We start from the raw sequence: 17,537 nt of genomic DNA, 5'->3' as shown, positions 1-17,537 counted from the left end.
AATCCGTTTCTACCTGTTTTTCTACGGCACAGAAAAATATAATAATCTGGGGTTAAGTTCTTCACTTGGCTGAACGACCAGTGATATTAAATTACCAGGAGCCAGTTGAGGTCATCTACAAGTTGGCCTTTCTATTGTGGCTATGTATGGCCTGGTTCCCCTTCTGAAGATTTCAAGGTACTCCATAAATACTAACGAGATGTCACAACAGGTAGCAGGACCAGTAAATAATATTCTATGCACTTTGCCTCTGTATGTAAGAGCAACTGGGAAATGGAGGCCAAGATCTGTCCTGCCTGTATGTAGGCATGTAATTGCTATGCCTGACTCCTTGAGGCTAGATGCCCTGAGCTTGCCCTATACTCAGGGAGGTGAAGGTACTACCAATCTGCAAGAGATGAAGAAAACAGTTTTTCTTGAGAATTTCTTTTCGTCCTGGAGCAGGATGAATGGTTCATGAGGAAAGGAGACCTTTGTTGTCAAGACTTCTCAGACTTCAATGATATATGCTTGCATCGATCTTTCAGCATAGTAAACCTGCTAGTTTCTTCCTGCAGCAAGGAATGTATAGCCACACCTCTTTAAATTAAATCATTGTGTGGACTGAGGTGTTACTCATTTTGGATGCTTTGGACCGCCACAGTATGAGCTCCCACTGTTTTCTTCTAATGTGAAATATGTTAGCATGTCACCTAAGCTCTTGGGGAAGCCTGACTCTTTACACCTAAAGATAAATAGTTCCAAGCCTGATGATTTCTGATAGTTCAGGCACATAGATAAATCAGGATAGTGGAAACACTCCGTATCAACGGAGAAGGAGTGGTGAAGTTCCATACATGCGTTCATGCTTTGTAGTTTTAGCTCTTCCCCTATCTTTTCATGGGGAAGAAAGGTTCTTTGTTGTCAACACCAAGTTAGATGCTTGTTTCAAACATGCTGTGCTTATGTAGTGCAGAATAACAAACTGGCTTTACTGAATACAAAGAAGAAAATGTGGTGGTGTCAGGAAAAAGATACTCATTCTAGTCTCACATAAGTTAGGTCTGACAGTGATCTGTGTGTTTTATGTGAGTTTGGAGAGCAAGAAGAGGTCTTCAAAAAACAAGGCAGCAGACATCCCAAATTACGGCGTGAAACTGCAAGACTGTATGCATTGCTGTCCTTCGTTGGGGTTATCTTGAGACTAGAAGGCAGGATAACAGAAATGCAGAACTGAAATCAGTTTGAGGGAGGTTGTAATCACAATGTCAGCTTTTCCCACCTAAGCCATTGTTGACAACAAAGGAGCACAGACACATCTTTTAACTGTGACTTCAGCATCCTCCACTGTCTCTTTTATAAGGTCATTACATTTTTCCTCCTGTTGTGAGAGGAGTGGAGGGGTCTTCATTCTACGGAACAGCTCTTCAGCTGTCATTTGCCCTGTTAAATAAAATTACCTTCCTCAACCCCTGACTCCCCAGTGAAGGTCCTCCATCTGTGAATCTGTAAAAGCACATTTCCTTCCTTTTACAGATGCAGAATACCGCCCTGCTACAAAATACCTGCCACCACCTGGCAAGAAATCCAGGGCTGAAGGTAAGATCAAAAGTATGCACCAGATGCCTCTTGAATAAAAATATTTTTTACTCTTAAAATAGATTCCAGAAAAAATAACTCTACATCCTCTATGTTGGAGTCATCAAAACGGGATTAGTAAACCCTTGGTTAGACATTGTAATCCTGGCCAATTAGGAAGAAAAGGTCTGATAAGTCTACTTGGTACTGGGGGAAGGTGGTATTATTGCCATGATCACCTTTATTCTGCACAGTTCTTCTCTGCATGCCTGGACAACCTGTCTGGTTCTGCTGTGGAATGTAGGCTGGAAGAGTAATTAATCCCAGCTCTTTAGTAGTACTTTTCAGCTGTAGGTCTTGAAGAATATGCATTTCATTGTTTTACAGCAAGGGTAATTGAAGCCTAGAGAGGTGAAATGTGTCGGTCACCATTTCCCAATAAGTGAGTGACAGAGATCAGAGCAGAATGCTCATTTCCTAAGTCTCAGCCAGGGGCTCTGCTCATTGCATTACATTGCCATGCAGGTCACTAGGCACTTCACAGATGCTAGAAGTTTTTAGCTAACCCCCTAATACTAAAGGAAAAAAAGTGGTGTTTTGAGGATGGGAGATAAAAACTATGAGGCAAGGAGATGATTTCACCTTATATGTTCGTTCTTATTATTTACAGCAAAATAAGAGAAATACATTTGGAAAGGGAAAAAAGTATCATTAAAATTAAAAAAAAAAAAAAACACACTTTGGCTAGATAACCTTCCAGATATGTTGCTCTGGGAAATAGAAATGCATGGACTTCAGACAGTATTCAGACAGTAATAAATATTGATGACAGTAAAAAAAAAAAAAATGATGATGATTTTGTTTTGACAAACAGATTTTAGTTTTCTGCTATTTACCTTGTATGTCTCTTTGGTTAAACTTGCCAATGAAGATCACTGGAAAAGGAAGTCCTTTAACAGTCTGCAAGTTTCTCCTCATTGCACCCTCATCCTAGCTAACTTCTCAATTCACACATGCCTTGAGGTGTCGTAAATTTTCCTCACCTCTCTAGGTCACTGCAGGTTTTACATTAGACTGAAGGAAAAACATTTTTATATGGACTTTTGTTGTAAGGCCTAACTCGCTCATACCAGGCTCCTTTTACACTGCTTTGCTCTTATGAGGAGCCACTGAAGTAACCATTCCTGGCTGTTTGGGGAATGTCACTGAGGTTTCATCAGCAGAGCTGGGGAGAGGACTGAACCACAGATCAGTGCTGCCTAGGCGTGTAGTCAGAATGCACAGCCCTTCTTTGCTTGTGGGGCAGGGAAGGAGGGAAAGAGAAACGGGTCTGATTTTCATGGCAGCTTCCAACTTGACTGTGAAATAGTGGCAGCATGAAGTTGGCTTAAAACTGTTTTAGCTGCTCCCTGATATGGTGACTAAGAAAGAACCTACACAGAAAATATAAATGAAAATCAACACAATTTAGTATTTGTGGTCCTTTTCAGCATATGCTATTGGGCTGTCTGGAGAAGTGAAAAGTACTACATCTCCCAGGGTGTCCCAGTACAACTGAATTCCCAACCATGTCTGAAATCAAGCCACGCATGTGCCAGGGTCGCATTTTAAAATGTGTGTCATAGCAGTGTTGGTTGCATTATGCAGAGATGGTGGCACTGTTCTCAAATTACTGTCCCAGAACATACACACTTATTAATCAGATCTATCTGCTTATCTCATTTATCAGAAAAGAGCCAGAGATGCCGTGAAGAATCACTATTTACCTACTTGCAAACAGGTGAGAGAAGAACAAATTGGAAAATGTGGCTTCATAAGGCCTTTGTGGACCTAACTCATGTAGATGTACCAGCAAAAAATAAGTGAAAAGATTTTCTTTTTTCTTAGGCTTGAATACTGGCGGTGATATACATTCTCTTGTCTAAACATGTCAGGAAATCTGATATTTGCTTGTCTTGAGTTTACACTTACTTTAACATGCTCATATCTTACGTATATAAATAGTATATAAAAGAGATCCAGTGCTGTGGTTCTGTTACACTATGAAATGAAAACCCATAGGGGAGGAGGGTGGCCCGATGACGGGCAATAGGAAAGGATCTAAAAATATTATGGTGCTGAAAAAAGTAACAAGAACTGGGAAACTTGGGCAAACCCAGAAAGGCCACTAAACAGCCAGAACTGTTGAAATCAGGCATGTCTGAGGGCTGCCAAGCAGGCCTTTGTGGTAATTCATGATCAACAGAGACTGTTCCGTTGATAAACAGCAGTATGTTATCAAATGTTGTCACTTAACAGTCACCAGGGAGAGAAAACCAACTCTAGGTGGCAAAGTGTCCCACCTTGGTTTAGACACTTGCCTTTGACCAGAGCAAGAAGGCAAAGTGAGAGAAGACAAATCCCCTCCTGAAGTGTCTAAAGTACATAAATATGCAGCATGTAGTGATTCACACACCACAAGAATGAGAATATTTGCCCAGAAACATAGCAGATGGTGAGTAAAACGTCTTGAGGACAATGAACGTTTATGTAACCGTATACAGTTGAGATTGCCGTTCTGTGTGAGAGCAGCTGAGTGGATCCGAACGGCTTGCTTCTGCACTTGCAGGCTGTTGCTATGGCATTTAAACCTTTTTGTTCAAGAAATATGTGCAAAAACCCAGCAGTTCCTTAATATGAGGGCTTTGTGCAGGAGAAGGGTTAAGTTTCCATATCAAATGGGGGCAGCATTCCTGCCTTTTATTTTTGATGCCATATTTCTCTGTCACTGAATCAGCAAAATGCCTCTTGCCAATTGAAAATAACAGTATGCATCAAATTATATGCAGCATGCTTGATGCTTCGTTGCATCGACATCTGTATAATTAGGAATGGGGTGTATAGGAAATATAAAATGACATTTTATGTACACAAACAGATAATCACGGATCAATTTTAGCAGTCTGCAGTACTGTTACCTCATGCTTCATGCTAATTGACATGGTTAGGCACCAGCAGTTAATGGGTCCTAGCTGACTGCTTCTGACACTACAGTTGCTAATAAATCTTCAAGGGGTGTTATTAGGATAAAATCTTAACTACAGTCCCATTAATAAAAAGCTTTAGATTTTAGACAGTGCTTTATATTAGTAGAACTAATGATTTGAAAATGCTGTCATTTAAAAATGTAATTTATGTATTTTCTGCCTTTTAAGACATTTTGTATTGTCAGATAGCAAAACTATCTTGGTCCGTTTTGTTCTGTTTCTGATAGCACACTGTGTGCTACACCTGGCTGGCAGCCCTGCTGGGGAAATATTGTCAGAAGCAAAAACTTTTTGCTGAAATCTCAATTTTAGTAAACACAATTCCATTCATAATAAGGCTTATAACATTAATTGGAACCTGTCATACTTGTTAGTGCCTCTTTGAAACATAGCTCTAACAGAGAGATACAGAGCTCTGAGAGATAAACTATGAGGAATAAGAATTTAATAGGTGCCTGAAGAATTTTATCGCATAATCACTACAATTCACATGAAAAATGTAAAAGGAAATATTTTATCCTGCTCAAAACATTCAGCTATAATATAAAGGATGGAGTCTCATCCTACAGACCTGCCAGATAAACCTTTTGGACTTGTAGATACCGCAGATTTCCTGGAGAAAAAAAAAATCTACAAGCCCAGACTGTTGTAGCTAGCTTTTTTTCCTTTTTTAAAAATAAATATATGTGCACAGCTTTTTTATGGACTTGCTTGGTTCAAATTTCTATGAACTTCGTGCCAGCTTTTAGATAACCCTCTTCTAGAGATATCTGTCCTGGCTAGTAAACAAATATTGCTGTATGTTTCGCCTCTCTTTTTAAGAGCAGCTTTGGGTTTGACTAGTGTGCTTTGTTACAGGAGCCCAGATCCTTTGCACAGTGCTGCTGATCAAACCTGGTGCCTGGAGCCATCGTCTTGCAAGGATCCTCCAAAAAATAGACCTAGAAAAATTCACTGTGGTTGCGATGAAACACGTACATCTGGAACCAGACATTGCCTTAGGACTCCTTTCTTCTGAAGTGAAACAGGTTTGTTACGAAACTGGCAGATCTGCAGCTATGCTTAGGTTTAGAGTGGGAAAATATGTGAGCTAGTGAGTAATCCATTCCTGAAAGAGCAAAAACTCCCATCCGGGATTTCTTAGTTATTGTTAGAAGTGAGCTATATAGAACAATCATATCTGTACAATACCATGCACAAAGCAAGCTGACACGCTGACAGTTTCTTTTATCGTATGCCATAAAGAAGCAGACCTAGTTTCTCTAAAACAAAAGTTCAGAGGATATGGGCAATACAGACCTCCCAAGAATTTGTTTAATTGCTAATTTACAATGCTGACTCTTAACTACAAAACAAGTGTCCCCTTTTTCTTCCCCCACAGTCAATCCAGGTAGGGCACTTCAAGGAGTGTACTGCCCTCCCTGCCTGTGTGCCTGGTTTTCCATCCATGTGTTTAAACCAGGGAGCTGGAGAACATTCCTTGCACTGCCAGAGAATATATATATACCTCCTGAGCCCAGTAACAATATGGTATTACGTTACATCTAGAGTTGAGTTTCTGTTCCAGAAGCATGTGTGCAGTAGTCTATAAAAATGACCTGCAAAGAGAAAATTATTTTGCTGTCATTTCTACTGTCTAACAGACAATAAGGAGGGTTTTTAGACCTTGGGGAGTTAAGAGTTTTTGTTAGCTGAAAATAGGTGTGTTCCTGCTCTTTTATAGCATTAGAAATTCATTTTTTGCCCAACCTGAAATATTCTGAGATGATAGATGAGCGTAAAGATATTGTGAAAATCAGGAAATGGAAAGCTGAACATTTTCAAGGAGTTTATTTTTTTCCTTAAAAAAAAAAATAAATCTTATTTGATTGCTTTCCTGAAGACACTTAACCAATTAACTTTTACAGAGAACGAGCCTTTTTTGTGGATATTACTCTTGAGTTAAGTTGGAAGAGTTTAAAGCACATATCACAGGAATTCATAATAGTCTTCCAGAAGAAGATGGGAAATATCACAGGACAGTGTTCTGACATAACCACCTATCAGCAAAAAAATAATACTTTCTGCATAATAGCAAAGGAATGGGGCAAAAGCATCTGATATTTAAATATTTGCAGATCTTTGGTAAGAGGAGTATAGTGCCTATTAGAATTGCTGGGGAAGTACTTTCCAATAAAGTTTTTAATCATGTGATGAAACAATAATATTTAGTTGATCATCTGAAACAAAAGACGTTTAAAAAAATATCTAAATGTCTACCTTGGGAAGTAATGTAGATATTAGGTTAAATTTGAAGAGAATTTATTTCATGAAAATTTTCTCTTGTTTTTAAGAGTTCTCTAGCACACTGGAGCAGCTGTTGAGCATTGATTTAGTTTCCTTGAAGAGCTGGTGACTAATGAGCTTAAAAATTACAGAGTACTGGGGTTTTGTTCATGGAAAAAAGCATGTTCTGAAAGTGAGAAAACAGTGATAATAGACCGCCTTTGGCAAGGGGCAATGGGCAGTACAAAATGCTTTCTATTGTACAGGGGTTCCTCCTCATTTTAGAACGTATCTAAAAGTCTTTTAGTCATGTGGACTGAAATGGGTTGGGCTCCCAAGACAAACAGGTAAGATTTTCAGAAAGCCTCAGCATGCTTCAGGGACTGGATTATTTTGAAAATCTGGCATGTAATTGTTACAATGGCAGCTGATGGGGGCAGAACTATTTTTCACAGCTGAATTTCATATAAGCATTTGAATCAGAGCAATGTTAATTGTAGATCTGTCTCTCAGTTTAGGGCACAACAGGATACAAGGCTGTTTTTAAAAAAGAGTCTCTTAACTTGGAGGCAAATTGCTGAGATTGAGCATCTCATGTTGAAGAGCTTGGAGCCAGTGTCAAACCATTCTAGAAGTTCCAGGCTTTCTCTCTCTTCCTCACCCAGATTCTGATCCAAAATCCATCTCTAAAATAATCTCTAGAAACTCCCATGTGCTGTGCAATGTGCCAGTTTGGTTTATGTACATAGTACTTTGGTATCAAATCTGGGGTTTAGTCACTGGTAGCAATACTGAGCATCTCCTTCCTCTTTCAAATGTATTATTTACGTGTGCATTTATGAATATCCTCAGCAGCATGCTTTCAGCAACATGATTGCTTTTTCAACTTAAATACTAGCAGTCAGCTTCTTAGTAGCTTTTGGCCTTTGGACTACGATAAATAATGGGGTGGTCCACTGTTTGCTGAGATTGTCTAATCACAATAATGCTTTTTACCTGAAGGCTAATAATAATAATAAAAGCAAAGGTCAGCTAAACAGAGCTGATGCTGTCTTCTCAGCTTTCACCATGATCTAATAGTGTTGAAATTGTGAGAAGCAGCTGCTCCCAGAGGGAGTTCTGCCTGTTTTGATTGGTTTTCCTGTCTGCACTTACCCACTTACCCAGGATCCAGAACTGCAGAGACTCACAGTTGTAGCTGCTAGAGAGAGAGCCTGATTTTACAGTGGGAGCTGACCAATCTTTCAGGAATTTACCTGATATGGTTGCCAGTGGCAGCAGGTCACTGGACTCGGTAACTTGACTGCTTCCCTCCAGTCCTGTCTTGTGAGTCTAACGGTAGAGGCAGAAGGACAGTTTTGCTGCGTTTTAATCCTGTTAGTCCTCTAGAGCCAGCACACAGCTGGAACTTCCTCTCCGTGTGCATCAACAAAATTGCTCACTGAATTCGAGTCAGCTGCACATGTGCAATCTCGCTGCAGCTGCTCGGGTATCAGCAAGGACATGGTTTGAAGATGGTGCTGAGGCAGGATGTAAATAAAAGCATCGTTTGCCTGGAAGGGTCTAGACCGGATACGAGGATGTATCAGAAGGAAAGAAGTCACCTTGACTCGCTGACACCATTGCTAGCGGTTAGAAACAACACAGTCTTTAACCCCAAGCCTGCTCGTAAGACAGGATACAGAAACAAAAGCGTTTTGTTACATAAATCTAAAAGCACTGTTCAGAAGCTCTGGAACAAAACAATTTCATTTTTTTATGTTCTGTTTAACAGAAACTGTCTTTGAACGTTTTCTTTTGCAAATGTCTGACATGGAGTCAAATGAATGTTGATATGTTTTGTCCAGAGCTTTTGAAAGTTTTCATGGAGACGTCATCATTGTTTTTCATCTCCGAAGGAGAAGTCTTGATGACTACTTGGAAAAGTGGATTATGTGCATATTTTTTAAACTATCAAAAGTTTTCAAGCAAAAAGGGCTTATTTTGTATTATAAAGAACTGAATTAATGTCAAAATTTTGCAGTATGCTAGGACATGCTGAAACTCTTTATCCTAATCTAAACAGGGCATTCTAATCACAGCACAGCCTATGAAACTTCCCTGTATGTTTCTCATGCGCAGTCATGCAATGTGACTGCCATCCCAGAGTTTCCTTTGCCCTTTATTTCCATAGGATGGGTGGACTGACAAATATGACAACTTGTATCAAATCTCTTATCTAACTAACCAGCTTAAGAATGGGTCTGTCCCATGGATCATTTTGCATTTTCAAATATCAGGATTGAGCCAGTGATTTTCAGTTTGTAGCCTACTTAGAAATATAGTTTAGGAGGAATGTGAGTGTGAGAAGATTTAGGTCAAAGTTAGTGAATGGTTTCCTATGACAGAAAAACAAGAGGCCTTGAAGTATTTTATCTTCATATTTTTAAATGAAATGATAGGATTTTCCTTCGGAAATGTTTTATCTAGAGAACTGTCATTCTCTGGTGCTTTTAAAAGATTAAAAGAGAGAGGAATGAAAATCTTTAGGGGGCTGAATGATGTTATTCAGTTGAATCAAGCAAGAGTTTTTCCCTCTATGTTTTAATTTCTTCAAAAATTGAAGAAAAAAAAAAGTAAGTAACCATAGCTTGGTTCAGCCAATAAGCTGAAAATGTTGTTGTCTGTAAGCTGTAAAGAGCACACAGCAGTGCCCTGGAGTTGCTCAGCAGCGCTGGTGTTGCTGCACTTTGCCATTTGGAGGGCAGGGAGGCAGACCTGTGTGCTTCTGCCACTTTTTTAAGATGAAGGGAGCAGGAAGAGGCAGCTTGCAGCTGCTGTGGACACCCTGACCTCGCACTCAGTGGAAACATCTGCAACAAGCCTGGTTTTCCAAGGTTTTGCTTAATGAAAATAGTCAGCATGGCCTTGATGGCTCTGCTGCTCAGCCACCTTCTGCCCCAGGTGCTTGCTACCTTTCCCTGGGTTTCTCACTCATTATGTCTGTCTCCAGCCAACAAATTGGTCTCTGGTTGCTGGTGCAGTGGCTGCTAGTTGTTTTTACCACTCATCCTGAGTTAAATAAAGATCCCAGGGTGTTGTGACCTGCACAGCTGTGTAACAAATATCTCTGCTCAGGGTGAACTGGCAATGCTTGTAAAAGAAACAAAGGTGGTGAAAATTGTCGTGGAGCACACAGTACATCAGTGGCAAAGCCAGGAGGGCAAGCCGTTTTCTTTCAGCCTAGTGCCCTGTCCTGAGCATCCTTGTTTTAAGCTCACTATTTTTGTGGTCCAGATCCTGACTAGTGCATGAAATTCTACCACCTTCTAGGAGAGGCTGGGCTCTAGCAGCAGAGTGTGTGTGTTGGGGCAGGGGGGTCCCTTTTGTGAAATCAAAGAAGAGTTCTGGTATTTGTAGTCTATTGTCCTCTATAAGCAGAAGTAAACATGGCTCCTTATCCCAGAACATTTATGACCTCCATGATATTGCTCATGTCTGTTGCTTCCCTATCTGTATGTCATGCTGAAGGTACTGTGAAAAGGGTATTTCACAAATCAACGGTTCAGTAGTGGGCAACTAAACAGCAGAGTAGCAGTTCATATTTGTATTTACCCACTAAAAATGAACTCCACCTCCAGCCTAGCATGTGCAGATTGTCAGAACAAGTCACAGCACAAGGCTTTTCTTTCTTTTAGAAACACAATTTTGTTTCCTTTCTTACTGAAGAATGTTAGGAAATTAATGCCAAAGCTGTTCGTATGTGTAAAAACTGCCATTGACTGATCCTTGAACCTGGGGACTAAAATCATGAGCTGCTTACAGCTACAAGACAAGCTCAGTGCTTAACTTTGTTTAGCTCCATGTGTACTCAGGGTGGGAACTAGACCTACTATTACCAGGTGATTGTCACAGCAGATACCAGCTCGGTGACTGTGGACTATGCTCTGGAAGCTCTGCTGGCAGAGGCCACTAGCACACATGTTGTAAAGAGGAGAGAAAGCAAAGAATAATGGCAGATCTGTTTGCTTCAAACAGAGATGGTTATAGCCAAAGGAAAAGCTGGGATGTATCCAGCACTCACCTGCACTGTTTATTATAATCTGTTCCCTCTCCATTATTTCTTTTCAGGATCCTGCTGTTTTAGAAGCTCATTGTACCTATCTTACCTCAGGCACTTCTCTTGTGCTTTGTCTTCAAAGACCAAATGCTGTGAAGAAGCTGATAGATTTACTGGGGCCAGAGGATCCTAAAGTGGCCCAAGCATTAGATCCATTCCTCTGGAGGGCTCAGTATGGCATCAGCACAGTCCAAAACGGATTTTATGGTAGGTTTTTGTAAAAGAAAAGTCTGAAGGCTCAGATATGCCAATAGAAAAAATGTTATGTATTGTTTCTCTCCTACATCGTCACTACAGATCTGGCCTTAGTAGACAGGCCATTATTCCCTAGAAAGCTTTCATTCTTTTGTTGGTGGCGGAGCTGAGTATGTCTCAAGCTATGAAATATTTTCCCAGAAGATATATCAAAAAGCTGTCTTCTCAGAACAGCCCCAGATCTGTCTTCCTTCAGAAGAGATTTCCTTTGATCTCTTCACTGCTTGGTCATTTTGTAATTATCCCCAAGAATCCATCTGTCTTCTCTCTGCTTTTGAGTCCCCTCCTGATAACCTTATAAGCCACTGGCCAATTGCAACCAGATTTCACAGAGGGTTTAAAGTCTCCAGGATAGTGAGTTCCTCTAGCTTCTCAAAACATTAATGACTGGGTAGAAAGAGGTGATCAAAAATTGCTCCCAATGAGGAATGCAGGTAAACTCAGCTGTTTTCCATTCTGAGAGGCTCTTGCCAGCTGGCACATCAGCAGAGGCATCTGAGCTAGTCAGCATCCTCAGTGTTCTGAACCAGCCACAGCTTCATCTGCCAGCCGCAGGTGGAAGAAACGGGAGGGAGCTAGGATGTTGCAGTATATATGTTGGGTGGGTGGGATAGAAGATAGCTGAGAGTATGGGTGAAGGATGGGAAAATGGGATGTATTGCTGGAGAGAGAACTAGGAAGAACTAAGTGTATTGTAGGAGGGGGGTCTGAGCCATTGTCACGGGGGGGGGGGGGAAGAACGTAATTCAAAATTTCCTAAGGAATCATTAGTTGAGTGCCCATGAGTAGTTTGTTTTTCTCAGTGTGGTGCTCTTTGTGCTGTATGTAGTTAAAGGAGTATATCAATAGTAAAATCAATAAACATAAACACAGGTGAACTAGCAGGGACTGTATGCTTTCAGGTTCCACAAGAACTTTCCTGTCAAGATCCATTGGATTAACTGGCTCTTTTTATTGAATTCTGTAACGTCAGATCGCTCCCTCGTTTTGTCCATATCAAAGAGGAGAACTGGTAGTGAACGAGGTATCATAGAATCATTAAGGTTGGAAAAGACCTACAAGATCATCTGGTCTAACTGTCCCCCAACCACCAATATATCCGCCACATATAGCTTGGGGAAGAGAATCGACCCCTTGATTTAGAATGTCTTTTTGTCAGATATGGTCATAATCCTTAGGACTAAGATAAATCAAGAGAGATCTCTTACCGTGATTACTTACAGGATCTCATTTGTAGGAGTGACAGGAGAGCAGGGTTTACCTACACAAGAAATGGTCAGAGCTCTTCAGCCAGTACTTTTCTGTTATCAGCCCCTGCTTCTTTTGCTCATAAGATTAATGGATTGCCTTTCCATGTTGCCTTGAGAATGAGAACTCATCAGTCATGGGTAGTATATACCCAAACTTGATGTACCCATGCTACACTTAGAACTTCCCTAGCATAATTCTGTTAGTTTACATTAGCAAGAGAGCTGTGTGTTAGAGAAACCCTCAGATATTTGCTTCAGGATTCCCTTCAGATCGCTGTTTCCTTCCAAGGCTGGGCTGGGCACAGAGCTGAACTAGCTGGCCAGCACCTGCCTGCTGAGACCAGACTGAGTATTAGTGTATTAGAGCCAGCTATATGGATGGCTCACAAAGCTGTAATTGCACACATTCAAGGAAAATTGTTGCAGCTGTAGTTTATGTACATGGCAACTCAAATTCAGGAATTTGATCCAGCTGCTATGCTAAGGAGGAGTCTGTCCAAAAGGAAAGGTGTGTTCTTAACCCCTTGCACCTCCAAGAGTTTATCCTTCAAAAAGGGAGAAACATTTGCCTACAAGTAAAGCAGGAAGAGTTTAATCGTTGAACGAGTGATCGCCTGGGGGACCGTGGAAAATACTTCTTTCCTAGGAGGGAATACCAAGTTTCCTCAGTTTTGCTCCAGCTGAGGAAGATCTCTAACCAATGCCATCTTAAGGAATTGGAACAAACCCTCAGTGTTTCCTTTGGAAGTGACTAGGGAAATTAAGTAAGATGAAGACCGGCTTCCAGTGGTACAGTCAAACCAAGTAGTGCAGTTTTAGTGCTCTGAGACTCTGCTGCAGAGGTAAACCTGCATTCCTCCCATCTCCTCTGGGCCTTATGGAGTCACTGTGTAGTGCTTTTTCTTGAACCCAAGGAGCTCTGTGTGTGCATCTTATACAGTCTTATACCTTGAGCAAAGTGAGAGTAAAACGTTGCTATTCTGCTTTGAGAGCATGTGTCCCCTTTTTGTAATGGCATCAATGATTTAAACAAGAAAGATTTGACATAGAGGTACATAAAGGATACAGCATGACTTATACACTGGTGACTTACACAATCTCAGGATTGTAAACTATTGCATTAAGGACTCTGGCTACACAATGCCTTGAGTTATGAAGTTCCACACAGGACTGAGTGATCTAGTAGCAGCAAGGCACTTTTTTTTTTTTTTTGCAACATGTAGCCTGCAAAAATGGTAATATTTCAGAGGATATTTGCGTTTTGTATATTTGTATCCATTTGTATCCCAGGAGTATGGATCTGTGCCAGCACATTGACAATCTATCTGAACTCCAGTTACATAGAAATAGCTTTTCCTTCTTAAACATTTTCCACCCACAAATCTCAAAACGTTCTGAGTAGTGGTTTATAACAGTGTTGCTTTATAGGGTAATATTCAAATGCTAAACTGGAGGGACCTCTCAAGTCCCTGAGTTGAGTAAATGCTATCACCTGCAGCCACATCATCGATTCACTTTCATAAGCATTCACCCAATTGGATGGTTGTTATAGAACTTCACAGCTCTGGTAGCTGGAAATCTTATTACATTTTCAAATTTAAACATAGTCATAAACAGTTTGTATCCATTTGTTATTGTGCCAATACCTGTACTTCAAGTAGTAGTGAGCTTCTCTGACCTTTTCGCCTTGATGTATTTATCAGAAATCAGACTCCTTATTTTTTTATGTTGGATCTAACAACCCAAGGTCTTTTAGTTTTAACTCTTCAGATGATTCTCCATTCCTTCTCTGATCCTCATGTTCATTCTTTGTACCTCTTCTAGTGTCAATCTGCTTTTTGTGACCACAGGTGAACAGAATACTATACTGCTATCAGTACTATCTCACACTAATTATAGAATCATAGAATCATTTAGGTTGGAAAAGACTTCCGAAAGATCTCCCACTGTTGTTGGACCATAACGTTTTCTGTTGCCCTGTTGTACACCCACATCACCAGCATATTTGGGCTTACATTATTGTTATAAAGCACACTTGTTTTACTATCTAGTAACTCCTTCTCATTCAGCAAGACTGAACTCTTTGTCAGGGAGTGTAGTGATAGGAAAAGGAATAATGGCTTTAAACTGAAAAACGGGTAGATTTAGATTAGATGTAAGGAAGAAATTCTTTACTGTGAAGGTAGTGAGGCACTGGAACAGGCTGCACAGAGAAGTCATCAATGCCCCATCCCTGGAAGTGTTTGAGGCCAAGTTGGATGGGGCTTGGAGCACCCTGGTTTATTGGGGGGTATCCTTGGGGGGTATCCCTGCCCATGGCAGGGGGCTAGAACCAGATGATCTTTAAGGTCGCTTCCAACCCAAACCATTCTGTGATTCTAAGACTAGCCTGGTGTGATCCAGAAGCATGGGAGAAAAAAAAAAAGGGGGGGATTAGAGCTAGTATTGAAGAGTTTCACAGGCTCTTTAACGTGATTCCCTTGACTACACTGTGAGGAAAAAGGAGTCTTGTTTACATGTAGAACAAGCTGTGTGATAATAGAGCAGAATCAAAATACCAAGAAGGCAATGAAACTATTCTAAATATAATGGTTTTAAATGTTTGCTATTACTGTACGGAACAGCTGGCCTTTAAAGCAATTACTTCAGTAAGTTGCACATCATCAATCTCTCAGGAAGATGAGTGTGAGTCCAGAGAATGTTTAATTCATGGCCTGAGAGAATCTTCTCATTGTATTTATCTCTCAGGCTCCAAATCCTATCAAATAGCTGTCCGGGATATGAAGCTGTTTTTCCCAGAAGGGCTGTGCTGCGCCGAGTGTCGGACGTTAGAGGAGGAAGAGGTAGGATTCTGCCCTTTCCTGAAAAGTATCCTGTTGTGTCAGAGCAGTGGCTTTGGTCCTGCTATCCCCTGACTTCCTTCCCCTTACACTGTAGATAATGCTTTCTTGCTGTGTTTCACCAGCTGCTGAGATTTCCTTCTCCTGTGAATGTCCCTGTCACAATGTGCTAACTTTTTATTGACCCAGACAGTCTCAGTGCAAAAGTGCTTTTTCAGATACGTTTGTTCGGTGACCTGTGCTATAAACTCAGGAGGGCTCAGGACTGATGCTTTAGAAGCAAACTTCCCACACAGAGCCAACATCACTTTGGAAGCAGGTCATGGGGAAGCAGCATCACTGGTGATTGCTGAGACACAGCTGGCCAGAGGCTGACTGTTACCAGGTTTTCTCACGTAGTGTTCAGGAACTGAGAATGAAGCAGGACAGCTGATAATATAACTCACTGATTGCTGAATGTGTCCCCCAGAGTGCATACGTGCTCACAGCATGGAGCACTGCCACGTGTGTGTAAGAAGGGTGCTGTCCCCCAGAGGAGCTGGTCCACAGCACAGGAAAGAGTGGACTCTTGCCTCTTGGCTTGTATTGTAGGTAGTGCTGAGAAGCCTACCAGTACTGGCATGGACAGCTTCTGCTCATCTGGCCCTTCACACTGTGTCAGTGCTGGTCTCTGATTCAAACCACTGTAATTTGCCAGTGGCTAAAATGAAACAATAAGTCTTTCCTTTTCAGCTAGTTTTGTATGTTGTTTCCACTCTGACCAGTTTCTTCTCAAAACCAAAGAGTTTGAAATGATGGGTTATGCCCATCAAAGGAATGGAAATTTTTGACTGATGTCCTCATGGCACAGAGGTGGCCCAATCAAGTCAGTCCAAGGAGGTTAGCTCTAGAACTACAAGTAGCTGGCCAGATCTTCAAAGTGCTTCATTATGTGTATGTCCTCCCTCTGTGACTCGGTCCGGAATAGCAAGGCTACACTGTGCTGGGACACATGGATGTGCTGATTCACTCAGAGACAGAAGGGGGCTGCTACACACTGGAGTGTCACTGGGTAAAGATGTTGGCTACTCGGAGTCTTTGAGCTTCTGGCCTTGAAGAGCTGGGAACAGAGGTGTCTGGATGCAAGACCTTTAAAAGGATAAAAAGATGCTGTACTTAATTAAGTCCCAATAAGAAAATGCATACAAAATGTTCTTTTATTTCCAGACAACCAGGTGTTTTCTAGGCTGGCAATTATAGGAGCACACAACACCAACAAAAGCTTCACAGCGTGGCTGAATCAATACTTAAGAAGAGTTATCCTTACAGATTAGGTAACAATGTTCACATGACTTGCCTCTTTCTCCTTCCCTTCCCTCCTGCAGATCTATAACCTGAAACGTGACCCTATAGTTGGTTTGGAAATCAACAGGCAGCGGAGAATCATAAAACATGAAACAGGAGGGCGACTCAATTTATTGGGCTCTGGGCAACCATGCGATCTTGGTAAGGAAACGCGTAACTCTTGATATAGATTGAGACTGTTATTGATTAATTGGACAGCAAGACAAACCATCTGGTGACAGCAAGATTTGGTATTGATGTCCTTTCAGAAAGGAGAGACAACTGAGCTGCAAAGAGCAGCTCCAGTGGAGTCTGGCCGTTTAACTGTTTACCTGCCAGGTCTTGCCACTGCCAGTGCTTTCCTGTGCTTAAATATAGGGCTGTTCAGAAGTGCTGACTTTGTCACCAGCAGAAGAAAAAGCACTGTCAACACAGATAACGTAAGAAAAGGTGAACTTTTTTTCTGCTGAACTTTTGCAATATGTTTCAGCACCAGCTTGGCCACAGTGGTTTGCATGCCCATTCACAGCTTGCCACAGGAGAGACCGAGACGCCATCGTGATGGGCACTCGTGAGACCTTTTGTTCTGTACGTAGATAGGTAGCAATTTATGCAGGGAGTGCTTTTGGCAGTGTAGACATCTATCTCTTGGGAACTGGACTGAGATCTCATTCAGTTCCCACTAGCTGCTGAACAGATGCCAGCTCAAAATGACTTCCAGTTAGTGCTGGTCTGAATTTGTTCTGAAGTCAGAACTTCAGCAAGCCTGTCAGTGCCCTCAGATGCCTATGGTTGCTCTGGGTCTTTTCTGCTGATTGTACTTGATTGCATGTGTACAACACAGGCTGTGATGCTATGCCTTTTATGTCAGGAGATGTAACTCACACATGGATGTTTGTGGACCGATCCCAAGCTTTTATAA

The 17,537-nt window shown here is 41.3% G+C and overlaps 1 protein-coding gene across 15 annotated transcripts in view; it reads left to right on the top strand.

The window, feature by feature from the left end:
- Window positions 1–17,537, top strand: part of DNAAF8 (dynein axonemal assembly factor 8) — a 104,878-nt gene that overhangs the window by 67,348 nt on the left and 19,993 nt on the right. For 14 of the 15 annotated variants that reach the window (XM_040574218.1, XM_040574219.1, XM_040574224.1 and 11 more), the window contains 6 exons: window positions 1,516–1,578; window positions 3,287–3,337; window positions 5,442–5,611; window positions 10,959–11,154; window positions 15,201–15,295; window positions 16,657–16,777. In XM_040574218.1, the coding sequence (XP_040430152.1) occupies window positions 1,516–1,578; window positions 3,287–3,337; window positions 5,442–5,611; window positions 10,959–11,154; window positions 15,201–15,295; window positions 16,657–16,777 (696 nt within the window). The remainder of the gene's footprint in view (window positions 1–1,515; window positions 1,579–3,286; window positions 3,338–5,441; window positions 5,612–10,958; window positions 11,155–15,200; window positions 15,296–16,656; window positions 16,778–17,537) is intronic. The other variant, XR_005824515.1, reaches the window with a different exon arrangement.

Source organism: Cygnus olor, chromosome 15 (genome assembly GCF_009769625.2).
Source record: "Cygnus olor isolate bCygOlo1 chromosome 15, bCygOlo1.pri.v2, whole genome shotgun sequence".
Classification (NCBI taxonomy): domain Eukaryota; kingdom Metazoa; phylum Chordata; class Aves; order Anseriformes; family Anatidae; genus Cygnus; species Cygnus olor.
Note: the sequence above shows the minus strand (reverse complement) of the source record. Positions and strands in the feature narration are given on the sequence as shown.